This window comes from Glandiceps talaboti, chromosome 8, assembly GCF_964340395.1.
Source record: "Glandiceps talaboti chromosome 8, keGlaTala1.1, whole genome shotgun sequence".
In the NCBI taxonomy this organism is placed as follows: domain Eukaryota; kingdom Metazoa; phylum Hemichordata; class Enteropneusta; family Spengelidae; genus Glandiceps; species Glandiceps talaboti.
The window spans coordinates 12,277,271-12,294,833 of NC_135556.1; the positions used below are offsets into that span (position 1 = coordinate 12,277,271).

A 17,563-nucleotide genomic window follows, 5' to 3' on the forward strand; every position below is an offset into this window, starting at 1 on the left:
ACTGTAACGAGAAACATATAGTGTAATGATATATGTGTGAGTAATAGTTCCTTATTAGGCAGGTGTTCCCTGGCGATTAGACGGAGCTGACCTTTTAGGTCGGTCGCATATCAATACGACGGAAAAAAGCTTAGTTTTAAAGACCGTGGAAGTTCACCAATATTGACATTGAATTCCAAATGAATGAACATGTGTACGTAAAGTGGCATTACTATACATCAAGACTGCATGTCGGAAATTGTACCACTTTTATACAAAAAAAGATGATATTTAACAATTTTCCGGAGCTGTTCCAATGAATCGAAGTCTAAGTGCAATTGTAGAAGATCATGATCAGCTGTTTCGGTTTACATGCACATGTATCGACGTCATGCTGTAAATTATGCATATATGATATAATTGTATGGGTCAAATTTTGTACACCATGGCCAGCAGTCCTTCAAAATTACCAAAATGACCAATGACTATAATGAAAACAGACGACTGCGTACAGGTATTACACGTACTATTGAAGGACCTACCAACTATAGACGATATTGGAATGTAAATTCCACAAGTGACCCTGTATAACACCCCTCCTCCCCTACCTACAAATACGTGCAATATATGCATCATAAACTATGTACTAGTAATATTTATACGTGTCATACTTAAATAGTGCATGGACACCAGTTTATCATCAAAAAATGTACGCTATTTTCACCAACTGGAGAGATCACAACGAATGGAGATGTGAATAAACTTCCACATTGTAAGACTGTTACGAAAGTAAGATACCCCCTGTAAAGACGAGTAATCCTTCCTCAAACGAAAAAAAAAATTAGGGGCAGTTGTTGTCACAGAACCCCTGATATGCACCTCTTTTATGTTTAGCTTCAGGTGGCAAATTTCTGTTTTTCTATCTTTCAATATTATCAGGTTCAAACTTGAACATTGGAAAGTTACCAACTTAATTGTCTGCGTGACGTCAACATACACAAGTAGCCTGAGTTGTATGACAACAATGGCAAAGTAATTAACGGATTTGGGGTAATTGGTTCATCCCCACAAAAAAGTCGAAAAACTAACAACTTGAGAACAATTATCACGACTTACATTGAGTGATGAAAACAGAATCGATACCTTCCTCCTGAGAGCCAATGATTCTAACATTTGTAAAGTAATCCACCCGATATTCATTTCACTACCAAATGCTCTTGTTTACACCTGCTCAGTACAATTCAACCGGATGATTTACACGTTTATACTATCATGTATTCGACGTCTGTTACGGGATATATTTTTTTGTTTAGTTTTATTTTATTCTATTTAAAAAAAAAATATTACTGGCACAATCTCTAGATAGTTGCTATGGTACTGAATTTAATACTCCATTATTGCTCCAAGCGTAATTCAAAATGTCAGTTATTGGATAGCGGAATAGTACATAGTCCTTGAAGTCTTCAGGTAGGCTAACCATAAGACCATATACGAAAACTGATTATTGCGTGCTTGGTAAAGTGCATGTCAGTTGCCCTGTCTTAGTTAAGTTAAGTTTCTTCACACGTAATATACAGGATTTGACTTGTACAAACACTTACAAGTTATGCCACCTGTTCGATATGTGAATGTTCCCCCATATACAATGTTAGTAAACCGTTAAAGTAATAAGGCACCGTTGTTGTGCCATGGTCTACATGCACATTCGGCCTAAAAAAGTTAGTTCCGGTTACCCGACCCCACTTTTATTTACGTATTCGAGCAAAACTATTTAAAAAATCATCGCGAAAATCGTGAAGTCTCGCAAGAAATAGTGGCTGTGAAAACTTACACTGTTCTTCCAATCTGAACATGTGATGAGAAGAACCCAATAACACATAAAGAGACCACATGGAAAGCAACGAAAAACATAACTCCATGAACTAGCTAGACACTCGCATAAAATTAAAAATAAAATTAAAGATCTACCTACTCCACCTGCACCTATTCTAAAATTGAGGGAAATCGGAACCACACATTTTTTTTGTTAGGCCTTATTTTATATACGACTACAACACGTGGACTAAAAGATATAAAAGTCTGCTACTGTGTTTAAACCATAAATAACAATTACTATAAACTTTCATAGCTAAATTAACAGAATCTACGATTTCAGTACCGTTCAAAGGCTGATGGCCAAAACCTATTACCGGTACTTACATAGGCTGTAAAAGTGCTAGCGATCTCTCTCATTTCGGTCAACAACCACACAACAATATCTTTCCTTCAAATCCATCAATCAATCGAACGAATGGCCGTCTTGACAAGTAACGGGCACACAATATGTTGCAGGTCATATGCTTTATTATGATCATGTTGCATTTACGACTATCTACATACACTACATAATAATAATAACAACAAAAACCTTCACACTTCACAGCTAGTGAAAACGCGGTCCTTTCTGGAGGTATGATGGTGTTGATATGCAAATAAGATGAACTCATGACATTGATATGCAAATGAGAGCGAAAAAATTATGCATTCCTTCAATGGAGCACCTGAGATATTACGCTCCGTTGTACATGTATCTAAACGTGGGATGCATACTAAAAATACTCATAACAAAGGTGGGAAGGAGCAAATTAGTCTCCCTGGTATATATGGCACACAATGAACCAAAGATGGCAGAAAACCGCGAACTAAATATGAATACTGAGACTGTATCATGTGTTTGTGGATGGCTGTCAGTCTGCAATATGTATGATACGTTGTTTATTAAATATAATACCATCCATGCACGAAACGATGCATAATTATAAGGCCTAATGTTATCCTATATTATAGATTTAGTAATTTGCAGAGTGTGAGCCAACCAATATAACAATTCAATCATCAGATCCCACACACTATCTCCATATCGTCAGTATGTAAATTACTTGATTTACATATCTTCTGTATTTTGCCTGCTTGAATTTATGTATTATATCCTTGGATAGAATGGTGGTTATGGAAATCTTACTGAAAAGTGTGGATAGAGCAACCAATTTGAAAAAGAAACTTACACAGGTTTCCACAGAGTTTACAATGTTATATTTGCAATGGATCTCTACCACACTATCTACTGGTGCCATGGTATATATGCCACCTAACACAATACATACTCTGTCATCAAAGTTCTATGCAGTGCTGTTCATTACTACTTCTACCAGAACTTTTGTAAAATGAAGATTTAGGTTCAAATAGTAATTCTTAACAGTTAATTCAAATTGATGTCATCATTATGCTAATCAAAGTACTCTGATTGGTCCAGTACAAGGTGAATATATGAATCAACAGATGATAACGTGGTTCACCTGCTGAAAGTGGAAAACGGCACCAATTCCAAAAAAAACAAACAGTCTATCCTGCAAATGATATCAATTTCACTGAATAATTTAACAAATTATGGATATTGGTTAATAAGCATATCAAATCCCCTGATTTACGATAATCAAAAAGATTTGATGTAAAGATATCTAATTTCAATTCTCGGTACCTGAAATAGAATTTTACCGCCAGGGTACACCGTAAAAATAACTTTCAAATTCTTGTCGACACTATGGCTTCTGTTGCACATGTTTCACATGCGTTACTATGCATGGGCGAATAACTTGACCGTAATGTTCTATTAATTTTGACCCTTTAGCATGAGGTAAAATGCTACTGCAGGTACTTTGAGTTGATATATAATTCAAGTTTATTCAAATCAAAATCTTGATTTTAAATGCGTGACATAATGTCCGGGGATTTGAAATACAAATTTATGATTTGATTCGTTGACATTATACCAATCATGAAATCGAAACATTTCATATGAATAAATGATATATTATCTCACGACTGGTGTACGATATCATGTTTTGAATGATTCAATGTTTTGAATGATTGCAAATCATCAAGGCAGTGGAAAGTAAGATTTGAAATCACATTTTGTTAATTCTATTGACTATGTTATGTTTGCAAGCTGACATCAGTTTGACTACTGAAAGTAGGTTATATTTTGTGACTGAAATCAAATCATTTGATTTGCAAGAATTGCACTTTAATTCCCCTTTTTGCTACAATACTGAAAGAATTGTCAAGCAATAAATACATGTACACAGTTTGCTCCTTGAATATATAGAAATGTACTTTCACACATAGACTATCGAAAGTCGCTCGCGCCTTTTTTTCCCTACGTTTTATCTAAACTTAAGTCGTCGCCGGTCTCCGATCCAGCGCAACACTACTATAATCACATACCGATACCTTCAGCCCTCGATATCAGTAGTAGTATTGCGCCAGATCGGAGCGCCGCAACGACTTAAGTTTAGATAAAACGTAGGGGGAAAAAAGGCGCGAGCGACTGTCGACAGTCTATTTCACACATGCAGGTATGAATTAAAGCCTCTTAATGCTTATAAGTAAATGAAAGAATTCAGATTAAGTTTTATGCATAATGGACTACCTTTATAAAATGAAGTAATCAATTATGTGTACCTCCACTTCATAAATATGTAAAAATAGCATGCAAACTTCACTCCTTCATTGGAAAAACTAATGTGTTAAGACCCAGTGGCAAAATGGGCTTGACATGATTATGAAAAAAATGTTATTAAAAATGAGCGTACATTATCATGCAAATTGGGAGTATACCTCATGCTTTGATGTACTAATTTTCTGATAGCATATATTATGCTAATTGAGCCTAGCACATGACTTGATGTAGCAAATTCATATTTTGCAAATCAGGATATATCACATGACTTGACATACATTAGCATACATTATGTAAATAGGGGTGTATCAGACAACAGGATGTACCAAATTTTGTAATCAGCATATACTATGCAAAATGGGGTATATTACATTACTTGATATGGCAAATTTTGAAGAAGTAAAATTCAGCCTCCTCGTTATCTTCTTTAAGCCTCTTCTGACATATTTGCTGCTTAAATGCTATAAAGTTTATATGAACAAACTCTCTTAATTAATTTCGTTATTCTAAGGCAATGTATGGGTTTGTAAACAAAAGAATGGTAAAATTATAAAGAGAGATTTTCAATCAATAAATGAATTCTTGAAGAATCTCCATGGAAACAGTTGCTCTTATAGCGATATGAAATGTTTGTGATCAAGCAGAGATCATTTCAGTGTTGATACATTGAAGAAATTTGTGAGAAATGATGAAAATGTGGCTACTAAGTACTCTACTGTCTTTTGATAATTTAAACATTTGTAACACAGCACATAAAAATACTGTATAACATCAATCAGTAGTAAACCTTGAAACAACGTTACAACATCTGGCCACTCAAAAAAAAACTTCACATTACAATAACTGGATTGTATACATTATAACACCTGTTTTCATGTAAACACCTAGTATCTAATGCCACAAGGACTTAGCTATCACTTTTTAAAATACAGAACTACCAAATAAATGTAACATATCTCATGTAAGTAATATATATAATATTATTTTGCAAACGACAAGGATTGTACGAAATATCAGTTATGATACTTATGAATCTCAACAAAGTATTGGAAGTGTGAGTCACGTGCAACGTACATTACTGGAAAAGGCACGTATAAGGTTAGCTCAGAAATATTTTAAAATATTTCCACCAAATATTGAAAATATTATAAATATAAGCATTCATTTTATGTTTAACTTCGTGGTGGCAAGCATAGTATGCACAAAATGAAAGCATGCAACAATCCCAATGCTTATTGGTACACATATTACAAATTTACGAACATAATTTACATAATATTGATATGAACACCTGGTATTCTACACTTACTAATGGCAGCATCTATTTGCAGCAAACATGCAATCAATAAACCAATTTTATACAGAAATCTGGCAAAATTATGCAACTGGTTCCCTCGATTTTCCACATTCAGACTTGTCCACCTGTGTGGTGGAAATTTAGACGAAGTTCAGGTAACCAGTTTATAAGAATAAGGCAAGTTTCACAGCAAATGCATCTATTTTTTTTTGCACTGATTATACAGTTTATATTAATTCACTTTCGGTAAAACATGCTGAAAGCAACTTCGGTGTACAAAAAAAAACAACAACAACATAACTTGCTAAAATATAAAAATCTTTAAAAAACATTGCACAGTACCGGTATTTGTGGACCTTATTTGATGTCTATACACCAATAACAAACAAAGACTTCATTCCTAGAAACGTTCTACTTTCAATTTGTACACTAGAATAAATACAGTACGAGGGTCATCATCATAATACATATACTATCTAACTAAGTATGGTCAGGTCTTGGTCTTGGTCGTGGTCTTCAACTTGTTCACTTGGCGGTGGTGCTTCGTTTACAGCCCTTCTGGTTTGGTCTTGGTCGTGTCGTAAGCTCGGATCAGTTGGGCCTGGAATGGTTCAAGTGAACAATTAAAATTCATATGAAAGGAAAAAAATTGGTCTCTAACAAAATAACAAAATTTCATTTACAAACCATAATGGACTGGGTGATGTTAATTTGCTATTCTTTCTTATTTCTAAATTGTACTTGGTATATATATGTCATTATATAATGTGGCTTCACAGTTATCTCAAGTAAAACAACAAATTTAACTTAAGCCTAATAAAAATAATTGTGTGGTTCCAATTACATTCAATTTTAGAATAGGTGGGGAAGGTAGATTTTTTTTTTTTATTTTATTATATTTTTTTTTCTATGTGAGTTTTCCAAATGGTCTCCATGTTATTTATTTCTTCCTATCAGATGTACAACCATTACAGATTGGAAGAGGTTTTATATTGTCTTTTTAAATTGATGTCAGTTTCCACATCCACTATTTCTAAACAGACTTCGCAATTTTTGCGACTTTATTAATTTTTTTCTCAAATACGTAATAAAAAGTTTAGGGTCGGCAGTGAAAAGCTAGGTGGGGTTGGGTAACCGGAACCAAACAATTATTTTTTTTAGGCCATAGTTAACTTTCCTACCTGTGGAATAACACCATGTTCTTCTTGAGAAAATGCATACCCATCTGCAAAAAGATTGAAATCCAAACATACAAAATCAGATATCAAAAGACACATAGGACTTAGGATTGCACTTTGCACAACACTAAGCTTTCTATCTTCTAGAGATAATATTGTTATATTAAACTCATTGAATGATGTAGCAGTCAAAGGCTATGACAAACTGAAATATAATGACATTTTGTATTCATTATGGTAAATATGGTAAGTCAGTATTACTAATACTTTCTCTCCTCATTAATGTATTTTTTTATTTTTTTTTACATTTTTACTGTCATTACCGTCTAAATGCAATGGTCAAATTGTAAATATGTGAATTTCATTTTACTCTAACATTAAATTTCAAATGATTACGTTCACAATCGCTTTGTTTCACATTAGGCCATGTTTTTGTCTTGCTTAAATCTAGTGTTACAATGAGGGCATGACAAGAAACATTGTTATTGGTTTCTCTTTCCAATGAACTTAGTTACAAAGGAAATACCACAATGGGGGTATGATGTTAAATTGATGCATATGGAAAAAATTCAGGAGAAACTTAACACACAAGTGACACATTAACATGCTTTTGTGTTTTAGTAAAGCCAGGTACAAAACTCATACATAGAGTTAGAGAAAATGATATGCAACCAAAATTGAACACGTACACAGGTATTGTACATGCATATTGCAGCAAGAGATAGAATACATAACTGTCCTCCTCAGTGATGGGTTTGTGCAAAAAATGTGAAAATTGACAAGAAATCGGCATAAGTAAATAGTTCTTATCCAAAGTAAACTACTGTTAGGGTCAAATTCAGACTATATTAAAACTATGCTGGTAACACTAAATGTGCTAAAGAAAGCTAAATGTGCTAAAAAAAATGATATTCTCAAAACTGCCAGCCCTCCTTGTTTTTTTGCCCTGCCCACCTTTAATTATTTCATTTAGTACAAATATTGTGAAAATGGTGTGAACATCAGAAATTTTGACAAATAGTACAAAAATTGGAGATGTAATGAGGACTCCACATCTCTCCCCCCCCCCATCGCAAAAAAATTAACAAGAATAAAAAATAAACAACAACACCCAACAACAATTTCGCACGATCTGTTTTTGTGAGATATATAATTGGTACCAAATAATTTCTCACTTGATTCTTAATTGTAAAGTGCTTTGAGCACAAAATGGGAGAGCTATATAAAAACCAACATTATTATTATTATTATCATTATTATGAATCATGCTGTAGACAGAGGTCATATTATATTTTAGTACTTGTGATTTGCTTTTCTATGAAATAAATTAATTCTTAATTTATTTCTATGACACTCTTTTATTCTACATGTTGTACAACTTGTAGTTCTCTAAATGTTTCTGTTTTGCCTCTAAAAGTTTCTGTTTTTCCTCTAGATTTTTCTATTTTGCATCTAAATGTTCGTGTGTCACTACATATTTCTATTTTGTGTCTAAAAGTTTCTGTTTGACTGACTGAATGAAACATGACAATTAAGTATGCCATGCAATTTAAGCACTGTAATAAAATACAGAGTACATTATTCATAGGACGATTAATTTTTAGACCTGGGCTGTACTATGTAACTTTTGTTTACACCATTGTATCTTTAAACAGCATACAGCAGGGGTGTTTTAACTTATTACGCAAACAATGCATAAAATATTAGATAATATACAATATTTAGATAAATGGATATCAAAGTATAGAAAATCTAGTTGATATTAATATATTTTACAATGTAATTTACATTGGCAATGCAATATACATTACGGTATATTCATGAGGTCATTTGAATACATGTAATTTGCATATATTTACAATATAACTTGTGTATATTTACAATGTAATTTGTGCATATTTGCAATGTAATTTGCATATATTTACAATGTAACTTGTGTATATTTACAACCTAATTTGCATATACTGTTCAATGTAACTAATATGAATTTACTAATATCAACATTCTTACAGAATCAAAGGTAATGAGATTGTCAGACATACTGTGGCATCTAGCAAACTATAGTATACAATACATGCATATCATGTAATGCATGCCAAGACTTTCTCAATGAAAATCTGAAAGATTTGAATAGGTTATATCATAGCAGTTGTGCAGTGTATGATACTTATACTATCTTATATTGATAAATGCAACTTAATCTGAAGGTTCGTGCACTTTGTGATGCAGACTAGATTGCTAAATATTGAGCCCTCTTAAAGTAAATTACTAGTTTGAAATTAGTTACCATGTGTAACGTACACTCTCCTTGGGTCTACCCATTGAAGTAAAGAAAATAAGTTCAAATTAATTTTGGAAAAAAAAATAATGCTAATCCATCACCAGATCCAATTCCCAATGCCGTATTCTTTAATATGAATTATTGTGAAGGAAACTATGATTTTGTGTTATATAATACAATTCTATCAATCTCTTAACAAGGTGCCATGACAACAATCCATTCATTAATATTATTGAGAAATGGCAAAGGTTAAACACATTTAATTCTACCAAGGCTGTTTCAGTTTTTTGCTCATAAATTAACAGTATGACTGACATCCACCAGTTATTCTTAACAAATGAATGATCACCATTTTCAATTTATCAATTTTTTTTATGCAAACTTAGTTGCTAATTTACTGAGAACAAAATAACGACTTATTGAATGACAGAGCTTCGTTGTTGCTGGTACTCCTGTTAACCAGTAGATAAACTTTATTAACGAGTAGTTAAAAGGAGTTTACACAATCATGGATTTTTCTGTCTAAGAGCTCCCAAAATTCACTGAATCAATGTTTTTGTACAAGAGATTCGAATTCATGTTTCTTTACACCAAAACTTAAATTTGCGACTTTCCTGCTTTGTCATACATTAAACCATTATTACATGATTCAGTAAGCAACACAAAATACACATACATCAATCAGAACAAAAATTTGCCATTTCTATCTTTTTCTATGAATTTGCAATTGATGGAATTGCTTCTAGTTACTGACATCAAATTAAAATGAATATTGCATAACGTTTTATCAAAACTGAATCAAATATATGGCACTTTTGTGAACCTCATGAAGACATGCCAACAGAATAAACATGCTTATTTTTGTTATGATGATGGCTACATGCATGACATTGTGATTTACGAAAAAAGAAGAATTGTAATTCGAAAAGAAATATACATGTACTTACGTTGTGTCATTTCATACGGATCAGCAACTGGACGACTTGTTCTCCTTGTAAACAGATTTTTCAGCAACCTTGATGTTTCAGTCAAGCTGTAACACACAGTAAAGTAGAACAAGATATTTATTTCATCTCCTATGCAGTGTTCATCAGCAGTGATGTTTTCAAATTGACACTAAAACACTGCAACCATGCACCAGTGGCCATATTTGATTTTCCATCAAAACAAGACACTAGCAGTGATGTTTTGACCTATAACACTGTAACCACCAGTTGCCATCATGTTTGATTTTCCTTAAAATACTCATAAAACAGTAGAGTTCTGATATGCATAACAAATATGAGAATGATATGAAAAGTAATTCATAAATGATATATTCACAAATTATTCGACACATACAGCTACTTCCACATCTACAACACGTAAAACACCCAAGTAAAGCAATTCCAACGTATATCACAAACATGTACAGAATTCACATTAAGTGTATGTCAGTGGGCAACACTGTTTAAAAATTAGCACATCAGAAGGGCCACACACTTTAATAAAGCAAATGAAACAGTGTTATTTTACACTTGATATGAACCCTATAAACAAGTGAGGCACATTGTGCAATTACATGTACTTTTTTGGGTGCTACACATTCTAATGCCAACATAAGTCATGTTGCAAAGGATACATGCTAATACCAACTTTGTGAAACCATAGATGATTGAGTGAGACCTCCAATGTCTATGGTGAAACATTCAAATATGACCACTGGTGGAGACAGCACTATAAAAACAATTTGTTTTGTATGGCAGCAATGGAGAAAGCATGGATAAACATTTGTTCTGTTGAGAATCTAATCAGTCAATACCTTTTTCTGTGTAAACAATGACTAGCTTTACAAGTTAGTTTGTCAGCTACGATATGTTGTGCTGCCCTACAATGTATAGTATAAGCCATTACTTTTGGAAGAGTGGGCCAACTATGGCCACATTACTAATTGGCTATGGCTAAGTACATCGCAAAGTTACTGGGCAAATTTAAATTTGAACCTTGAAGATGAAGCTCAAGGTCAAAAGTCACTGTCTGATAAAAATGATGGTGTACCACACTTAAATGTTGTCTCTTGGTATAAAACGTCTAAAGTTATTGAATAATTTATTATTTGACCTTTAAGATGAAGGACAATGTCAAGATAACCGAGTGGGTTTTGTGGCGTAATTGCAGTCTAGAGGGTGGGGAACCAAACGTTTCTAAGGAAAAGAATGCACGAATATCGAATAACTTTCGTCGAGCAAAACCTTGAAGATGGTGGTCAAGGTCAAAGGGTAAGGTATAAAAAGGGAAGCTTACAATACTTCTGATTATTTGGGTGTAGACACTTGAATCGTGTCTCTGTGTATTCAACTTCTTGAGATTTTGGTAGGAAGACAAATTTGGGCTATTTGACCTTGAAAATGTTGGTCAAGGTTAAAGGCCTCATTAGAAATCTTAACATTGATAATTTGGGATAGACACTTGAATGGTGTCTGTATGTATGTATCAAACTTTTTGATGTATGGGGTAAAAATAGATTGTTTCAAATACGGCTCAGGTCACAAAAATAAGTGATGTGCATATGTTTCAGATAAAGTGAAATGAGAATGCACAGATGGACAGACTGATGGACAGAGCCAATGTAATAGCCCCCTCCGGGCATTACCCATTGGGGTTAATTACCTTCTAACATTATATAATTCAGTGCGAGTGAGTTTAATCAAAATGTGTTTGATACTGAGAGTTATAGTGCTATGTTGTTTATAAGAATGAAAGAGAATTATTAATATTTATAAATGACTATATCTACAGGTATGTTTGCAACTTTGAAAACTCAGATAAATCTATTTTTTCTGTTATTATTATTTCAGCTACTATCATGGTGCTTACACACATGTATGGTATTATACGGTGACATCCAATTACTTGTTTTGGTAGAGAACAGGTGACCTTGAATGCACTTTATGAAGAATAAGCTACTCAATCGGCAGAATACACCATAAAAAGCAAGGATATTAGTCAAATGATCATGAAGTGGAGGAAATGATGGTAAAGCTATATGCAGATAAATGGATCAGAAGTACCAGCATGTTTGACCTATGACCTTCAGGTTAAGCAACACCTTTAGCAAAGATTGTCCACTCTGCATGCATTTCTACTAATTCATCAAGGGTTTTTGAGAACTTATGGAGGGAGGGGGAGGTTTTAAGTGCAAGATAGCATCATGTACAGAGGACAGCGAAGGTTCGGGAAACTAAAGACAGAGAAGTTTTTTAGTGCAACTAAAAATAATAATTTCTGATAACTAATTTTGGTGTTTTTTGTTACAAGATGCAAAGAAAGACGCAGATTTTCCTTTTGCAAGACATCATGTTGAAGTGTTACAATTAGAAAGTTGTGTCCCAATCATGACTGAAATAAAATTTATTTACAGGGTAAGTGCATAGAGAAATATAAAAGCTTTGATTCTTGTACTGTATTCAAATTACTTTATGGAAAGCATCAAGACTTAGATAAACGAGCGACAAGTTCTCAAAAGTCCCTGATAAAAGCATTTCTATGTTGTACAGATTAGTGGCGCTACTGCAAAGGCAAGCCTTGGTCCAAACATACCTCCAATCTGTTCAATTTACCTTGGGTGTAACCTCTCATTGTTGACCTGATTTCGTTTTGCGTAGGGCTAAAGATAGATAATTTCCATGGGCATCGATCTCATTAGCAACGGTGTCGTTTCATTTATTTGCTGTAAACTGATTATACATGGTAGGGCAAACTGATAAATTATCCCAAAATTTGCTTTTTAAAAATTAGCGAGCCATTTTAAAACATCAAATATAGACTATAATTTAACAAACATTGGTTTGCTTCATAGCCCTCAATAATTTCATTAGCTGGCACAAATCTGTCAGTAATGATAAAAGTAGAAGGTTGTCAAATTTGCATACAACTTTAAATTTAAAATTGAATACGGATTTAAACTCTGCAAATAAATCGGATTAAATTTGACCCACAATTAAGGTAAAACCGTCATGTTGTAGATAACTTTCAGTATGCACAAAAATCTACATGTAATTTGCTTACATGAGAAAGATAAATAGGTCATTTGCATATATTTGCATTTAGTTGAACATTTCATTTACAGATATTTACACATATACAACTTTAAATTTGAATACAGATTTAAACTCTGCAAATAAATTGGATTAAATTTGACCCACAATTAAGGTAAACTAAAACCTTCATGTTGTAGATAACTTTCAGTATGCACAAAAATCTACATGTAATTTGCTTACATGAGACAGATAAATAGGTCATTTGCATATATTTGCATTTAGTTGAACATTTCATTTACGTATATTTACATATATTTGAATATTTTAATTGGACAGGATTCAGATACAACTTTCAATAAATATACAAATTATAAATTTACCCAGGCGGATTGCTTGATAAAAGATTTTTCAAATAGATGACTGAGAGAGGTTAACATAAAACAAAGCAACATATTATGTGCGGAAGAAATTCACTGACATGAAAAAAACTGAAATCACTGTATATGTTATATCTTTTTTTTAATAGAAACACAAGGACCATGTTAGATTTTCATCACTCTAACACAAATTTGTATTATCATAACACTTGTATTCATGTTTGTAATCACACATGTACTATGAAACTGCAATGCTTCGACTTACGTTTTACGTGTTGCTTGTTCAATAACAGTGGTGGGGTCTTCATGTCGTAATTCAGCCTCTTGTACCTGTTCAGCCAAAGATTTGTACATCGTACGTCGGATACTAAAATATAAAAACAAGGAAGGGAAATGGTCAGGACCAAGGTATTTCCTAAGATTTGTTATAAACACTAAATGATGAAAGCATTCTCTGTAACCATTCAGACTAACCAGTTTTGGATACCTGGCAAAAACCTTGGGTGAGCTATTTAATTAGTATTGGGTATTTATTTTGGATAATTTATTTATAAAACAATTTTATCATGACTTCCTACCGGTACTTGAAAAATCAATATAAAACAACATAGACCAGGTCTGTGTTTGTAACCCAATACATTGCAAAAAGGTAACAAAAAATGTGTAAAATGTTTGTTATCGTACATGCAATAAAAATTACACATTTTTAAGTCCTTTGCAAATTATTGAGTTACAAACAAGGATTTGACATTATGCTGTTTCACATCAATTTTTCAAGTAGGCAACCATTTATAAAATTGTTTTATAAATAAAAAATAAAATCTATTACCCTAATGATAGATGCCCGGCTTGCAGGTCACACCGGTGCAAGTTGTCATTCATTCCCATCACTGTGCGGCTTATGAATGATTCGTAAACTTTTTGAGTGATGATGATTGTCTTAGTATCGTTCTGTGTCTCTGTATATATTGTTTTGTATATTTGTTTGTATTTTTTGATATATTGATGTATTGTATTTGAGCCACACCTTTAATTGCCCATGTCTGGGATGAATAAAGTTCTATTGAATTGAATTGAATTGAATTGAATTGAATTATTTGGCAATTTGACAAAATTCATTTTTATTGACTCAGAGTAGCTTTTGAAAATGTGACTCATAGAAAAAATAAATGAATAAGATGGATAAATCATATTCAAAATAATGCCTTTCCCTCCAATGACAGTCAGAACACTTGTTTTTGAAGCGATATATTACAACAATACCTCCCGGGTTTACACCTATCTATAAAAACCTCTTCAATTTCCGCTATCAACTCTTATTAGTGAATATAATTTCAAGCACTGCAGATAATAAATGACAGCTGTCAATTCTATTTAATTTCTACCCACAGAGTCAAAAACAAATTTGGAAGCAAATTAATTCATTCTTATATGTCACCTTTGTTTTCAACTAAAAATGTTGGTGCTAAATTTTTAGCGTTGGCATTATTTTTACAATTTTTTCACATATATTATCAAATAAATGATTTCAAACACCACTGAATACCACAATAAATTATACACAACTTATATCATCTATGTTTTCATCACAAAATGTTGGACCAGCTGCAAAATTTTTAACGTCAGTATTATTTTACAATTTTTTCGCATATATTATCAAATAATAATTTCAAACATCGCTGATACCAGGATAATAATCAATGAGCTGTTTATTCAATATTACTTACTTATCATCAATATTTTTACGTTGGCTCAGAATTCCCAAACACTGGCATATTTTCCAATTTTTTTCACTACACCGTTTAGAACATGAGACTGCAATCTACTGTCTAGTCAATGTAAATGACAATTTGGAGCAAAAACACGTAGAAAGATACCTCACTCTAATTAACAAATGATTTCGTTTGGTAGATTGTGCTCTCCACTTAAAATCTGAATGGCAACTGCATGGATAAAATGAAGATGCATAATTGAAATGTAAATTATCACAGTTGAAATATTTTGGCTTGTTCAGGCGGTTAACTAGTTAATAATGACGGTGGGCATCTTTTTATCATCTAGAATTGATCAATCCCTAGATGTAGATAATTGGTTGGCAACCTTTGGAGAAATGGATAATGCTATGAATTCAAACATAATTATTCAATCATGATAGCACTCTTTCTGATTACGTTGTGTCGGGGGACATATTGAGTGGAGACAATACTTACACTTTCCAGACAATATCTCTCATTAGCACTAAGACAGGCATCAGAATTAATAACATCCAGAAAATTCCACATGAAAAGACTGCATGAGCCTGCAAAATCAAAATATGTATATTTTATAAAACCTCTATGAGAAAGCAAAATTTCATACATGTACATTGTAACTTGCACAGAGACGTGACAGTGACAAATGCAGACAGACAGGCTTATCCTCCCAAACACACATTCACAGATATACATACGCACATGCAGACACATGTACAAACATACAAGTGCACACACATAGACAGACAGATACACAGACAGAAGAGAGACAGAGAGACAGACAGATGACGCCAAGTACAATAAGAATTCAAACACATTCATAAACATGCATGCACACAAGCAGGCAAAGACACAGACAGAGATGGAGACACAGATGTACACAGACAAAGACACAGACACAGACAGACATAATAAAAAGGAATGAAAACATTACTGCGTCCTTATTTTTCAGATTTTCATTACGACCTAATGCATATCAACCATCATCAGTAACAATCGATCAAAGCTCATTTCAACACTATTACATATAAAAAGTAATAAATGCCATCAAGCTGAAGTAGAAGCAGTTACAGTTGATTTCCATATGGTTTTAATAACATTTCAGTAGTACTAATATTACAGGGCTTCCGTTATCAAAAGTTCAGCTGTGCTTTATAGCATACATTCTTTATATACAAAATCTGAGACCGATTTATTTTTACATCCTTTTCTGGGAAAGCAATTTTGATCATAACAATTTATACCATGAGCTTTCACATTTTTATTACATTAAGTTTTTTTTACTGATATCTTTATTGGATTCCATGAAAATCAATAAAACATAAAACAAATTGTGGTTCTGTAAACATGTTGATATTAAAAATGACTTTTGTTAATATTTTTATTGAAGGATTCTGTTTGATACCAAAGTCCTCATGAATTCATTTTTTAATGCATCCATTTTTTTCCCTGGATTATACCATCTTCTACGTAATAATTCTACAAATTATCGCTATATCTACAGACATATAATTGGCATTCATTTTACTTATAGCTACTTTATCAATCAAGGCTATACTGTACATGTAGAAATAAATCACTTCACATACTCGTCTGGCTTCATTGCCATGACAATTTCCATCAGCAAATAATTCAGTCTCATTTCCTTTTCATCTTTTTTTGAGTTTATTGGATAACTTTTGATTTTCTGATTTTCTGTACTTAATTGCCAAATTAATCTTGAAAAATGTATAAAAAAAACAAGGATTTCAAAGATGGATGGAAAGGTAGTTCCTACATTCATCATCTCGTTTTATTTGCAAATCTCATTAGATGGGAGATAAACATGACAAGGTACACTTTGGGTATTGTTAAGGTAATTTTTGTCTTGTCCAAAGCAAAGCAAAGGGAAGAATCGTACCTTATGTGAAACGATATCAAAATCAAGAGTTCATGATCTTTAACCTTACTTGACCTGACATTTCAGGAGATATTAGTATAACTGGCCATGTTAGGGAATGATTATAAAAATCACGAGTTCTTGACCTTTGACCTTACCTGGCCTGACATCTCAGGAGATATTGGTATAACTGGCCATGTTAGGGAATAGAAACCAAAGAATACAATCCAGAAGAGAATACTCCCCCAAATAGCAAAGTGAGAACACTGAAAATAAATGATTAGAAGTTATTAGCAAACATGTC

At 32.9% G+C, this 17,563-nt stretch overlaps 1 protein-coding gene across 3 annotated transcripts in view; it reads right to left on the reverse strand.

The window, feature by feature from the left end:
- Nucleotides 1-2,311: 2,311 nt before the first annotated feature.
- Nucleotides 2,312-17,563, reverse strand: part of LOC144439491 (putative phospholipid-transporting ATPase IA) — a 64,485-nt gene continuing 49,233 nt past the window's right edge. The window contains exons 31-37 of one of the 3 annotated variants that reach the window (XM_078128787.1): nt 17,418-17,525; nt 15,840-15,928; nt 13,895-13,996; nt 10,181-10,266; nt 9,240-9,266; nt 6,956-6,999; nt 2,312-6,375 (exon numbers count right to left, since the gene is read on the reverse strand). In XM_078128787.1, coding sequence (XP_077984913.1) covers nt 6,322-6,375; nt 6,956-6,999; nt 9,240-9,266; nt 10,181-10,266; nt 13,895-13,996; nt 15,840-15,928; nt 17,418-17,525 — 510 coding nt within the window. In that variant the 3' untranslated portion in view covers nt 2,312-6,321. Of the gene's footprint in view, nt 6,376-6,955; nt 7,000-9,239; nt 9,267-10,180; nt 10,267-12,812; nt 12,950-13,894; nt 13,997-15,839; nt 15,929-17,417; nt 17,526-17,563 lie in introns of those variants that run through there. The other 2 variants (XR_013481105.1, XR_013481104.1) reach the window with 2 other exon arrangements.